Source organism: Nicotiana attenuata, unplaced genomic scaffold (assembly GCF_001879085.1).
Source record: "Nicotiana attenuata strain UT unplaced genomic scaffold, NIATTr2, whole genome shotgun sequence".
Lineage (NCBI taxonomy): Eukaryota > Viridiplantae > Streptophyta > Magnoliopsida > Solanales > Solanaceae > Nicotiana > Nicotiana attenuata.
Window position 1 is genome coordinate 42,355 of NW_017670559.1, and position 3,698 is coordinate 46,052.

Here is a 3,698-nt window from a genome sequence, read left to right on the forward strand (position 1 = left end):
CTAACAATTTAACAAGAAATCTTAGATTAGTAGATACGTGGTACTAAGAAAAAAAAATGAATTTCAACTATACCTACTAACTTACCATAAACTAAAGCTCTCTTTGTCGTATAAACATTTTCTCCAAACGCGAACACTTACTCTTAGCTTCCTCCTTAGTTGTACGTAATAGATAGATTGTCCGTGATGTTTCAAGAAAACTTGCATTACCTCTGCATGAACATTGCAATTGATTTGCCCTCAGAAATTGATGTCTCCAACAAACAGAAATGGCACTTAGCTTTTGCTACCATCTATTGTTCGAGAGCTTTCAAATTAAATAAGACGGCCAGCACAAAGGTACTATCACCTGTCCTTGTGCCATCCTACAGTCCAAGAAAAGTCCGCGTATCAGCGGATACAATCTCCATTGATGTAGTTCAAGAACACTCTTTATTCTCAGGCATTGATCAGTCAAGTCTAGCTAAGCTTGTCAAAGATAAAAGTGTTGACAAGCTTGCTAATCTTGGAGGTGTACACGGTGTTGCTACTTGTCTCAAAAGTGACACAACTAATGGTATAAATGGAGATCTAGAAGACGTTTCACGTAGACATGAAGCTTTTGGAAGCAACACGTATCGTAAGCCACCTACTAAAAGTTTCTTCATCTTTGTCTGGGAATCCTTCAAAGATCCCACAATCATTATTCTTTTGTTCTGTGCTGCTTTGTCTCTTGGATTTGGAATTAAGGAGCATGGACCAAAAGAAGGATGGTATGATGGAGGGAGTATTTTCGTCGCTGTGTTTCTTGTCATCGCTGTTTCGTCTATCAGTAATTTCAGACAAAACAGACAATTTGATAAGCTATCCAAAGTGAGCAAAAATATCCCAGTAGAAGCTGTTAGAAAGGGGAGGCGCCAACAGATATCCATATTTGAAATTGTGGTTGGAGATGTCATTTGCTTGAAGATTGGAGATCAAGTACCTGCTGATGGGATTTTGGTACAAGGTCATTCTTTACAAGTAGATGAATCTAGCATGACAGGTGAAAGTGATCATGTCGAGGTTAACCTTAGCCAAAACCCATTCTTGATTTCTGGCACTAAGGTTGTCGATGGCTATGGCATGATGCTTGTGACATCGGTTGGCATGAACACGACCTGGGGTGAGATGATGAGCAAAATTAGCGGTGATTCTAACGAGCAAACACCTCTCCAAGAACGACTCAACAAGCTTACTTCATCGATTGGTAAAATTGGATTGCTAGTTGCTTTCTTAGTACTTGTCGTCCTATTGGTACGTTACTTTACTGGGAACACAAAAGATGAGAATGGGAACAAAGAATTCAACGGGAGCAAGACATCATCGGATGATGTGATCAATGCTGTGGTAGGAATTGTTGCTGCTGCAGTTACAATTGTTGTTGTCGCGATTCCTGAAGGATTGCCTTTAGCTGTTACACTTACTCTGGCTTATTCGATGAAGAGAATGATGGCAGATCAGGCAATGGTGAGGAAGCTCTCTGCTTGTGAGACCATGGGCTCTGCCACCACAATTTGTACAGACAAAACAGGTACTCTTACATTAAATAAGATGACTGTCACAAAAATTTTCTTAGGCAAAGAGCACGTAAAGGCAAAAAGTCAGTCACCAATTTCAGCCAAAGTTCTTGAATTATTCCATCAAGGGGTTGGATTAAACACTACAGGTAGTGTTTTCAAGTCCTCCGATTCAGGTTCGAGCTTTGAATTCTCAGGCAGCCCAACTGAAAAAGCTATTCTTTCATGGGCTGTGCTGGACCTGAATATGGATATGGATCAAGTCAAGAGAAATTTCAACATTCTTAACGTGGAAGCTTTCAATTCGGAGAAAAAGAAGAGTGGCATAATAATCAAGAACATTACTGATGGAACAATTCATGCACATTGGAAAGGTGCTGCAGAGATGATTTCAAGAATGTGCTCCCATTACTATGATGCAGAAGGGAACATGAAAACTCTAGAGAAATCAGACAAGGAAGAATGTGATCGGATAATTGAAGGAATGGCTGCCAGCAGCCTTCGATGTATCGCCTTTGCACACAAGCAATTGCCAAAAGCTGAGCAGGAGGATCATGAACAAATACATGGAAGTATTCCAGACAACTCCTTCATTCTTTTGGGTTTCATCGGCCTAAAAGATCCATGTCGACCTGGTGTAAAGAAAGCTGTGGAAGATTGCCAAAATGCTGGTGTGAATATCAAGATGATCACTGGCGACAATGTGTTCACTGCAAAAGCCATAGCCACAGAATGTGGGATTCTTCATCCCGATTTTGAAGCAGATGAAGGAGCGGTCATAGAAGGTGAGAAATTTCGCAACTTAACAGATGAAGAACGCATGGAGAGAGTGGAGAAGATTCGCGTGATGGCAAGATCATCCCCTTTTGACAAACTTTTAATGGTGCAGTGCTTGAGAAAGAAAGGTCACGTGGTCGCGGTCACAGGTGATGGCACGAATGATGCACCAGCTTTAAAGGAAGCAGATATAGGACTTTCTATGGGGATACAGGGCACTGAAGTGGCTAAAGAGAGTTCAGATATTGTCATTTTGGACGATAATTTTGCTTCAGTTGTCACTGTTCTGAAATGGGGAAGATGTGTCTATAACAACATCCAGAAATTCATCCAATTTCAGCTCACAGTAAATGTGGCCGCACTTGTGATCAATTTTGTAGCAGCTGTTTCAGCTGGTGAGGTACCACTCACAGCAGTGCAGTTGCTATGGGTAAATTTGATCATGGACACATTAGGGGCACTAGCACTTGCAACAGAGAAGCCAACCAAGGAACTCATGAAGAAGCTACCAGTCGGTAGGACTGAGCCCCTTATCACCAACATTATGTGGAGAAATCTAATGGCTCAGGCCTTGTATCAGATTGTTGTTCTATTGACCTTCCAATTCAAAGGCGAATCAATCTTTGGCGTCAACGAGAGGGTAAATGATACTTTGATTTTCAACACATTTGTTCTTTGCCAAGTGTTCAACGAATTTAATGCACGAAATCTGGAGAAGAAGAATGTTTTCGAGGGAATACACAAGAACAAGTTGTTTGTGGCAATCATTGGAATCACTTTGGCTCTTCAAGTGGTGATGGTGGAGTTTTTGAAGAAGTTTGCAGATACAGAGAGGTTGAATTGGGGGCAATGGGGCATCTGCATTGGTTTGGCAGCTGCATCTTGGCCTAATTGGTTGGCTAGTCAAGTGCATAACTGTCCCAGAGAAACCAGTTTTCAGTTATCTCAGGTTGAATTACTTGAAAGCCGTGTTTAAGTGAGTAGATTTTGTTGTTTTCTTTTTCATAATTTGCAGTAGTTTTAATTTGTTAGTATGAGTATAGTTGATTAAATGATTGATTGATATTGCATTCCTTACTTACTCAATACTTGTATTTTCATGTGTTAATTTTTAAATAAGGAGTTGTACAGAATTCTTCTACTACATTTACAAGACGACTTAAAAAATTTATATATGCATACACCTTTCATTACATTCCGGTAGTACAAATATAGTTTAAGATAGATGTCAGTTTGTAAATATGTCTAAAGTTCAATACTTTGTTTATGAGCAGCCACTAATGCTTGCATTAGGATAGGCTGTCTACATCACACCTTTTGGGGTGCGGCCGTTCCCCGACCCTGCATGAACGCGAGATGCCTTGTGCACCGGGCTGCCCTTTT

The 3,698-nt window shown here is 40.6% G+C and overlaps 1 protein-coding gene across 1 annotated transcript; it reads left to right on the forward strand.

The window, feature by feature from the left end:
• Window positions 1-90: 90 nt before the first annotated feature.
• Window positions 91-3,470, forward strand: LOC109240945 (putative calcium-transporting ATPase 13, plasma membrane-type). Its single transcript, XM_019407634.1, is given in 2 exon segments — window positions 91-3,204; window positions 3,206-3,470. Coding segments are annotated over 2 exon segments (3,108 nt in total). The 5' UTR covers window positions 91-186; the 3' UTR covers window positions 3,296-3,470.
• The last annotated feature ends 228 nt before the right edge of the window (window positions 3,471-3,698 follow it).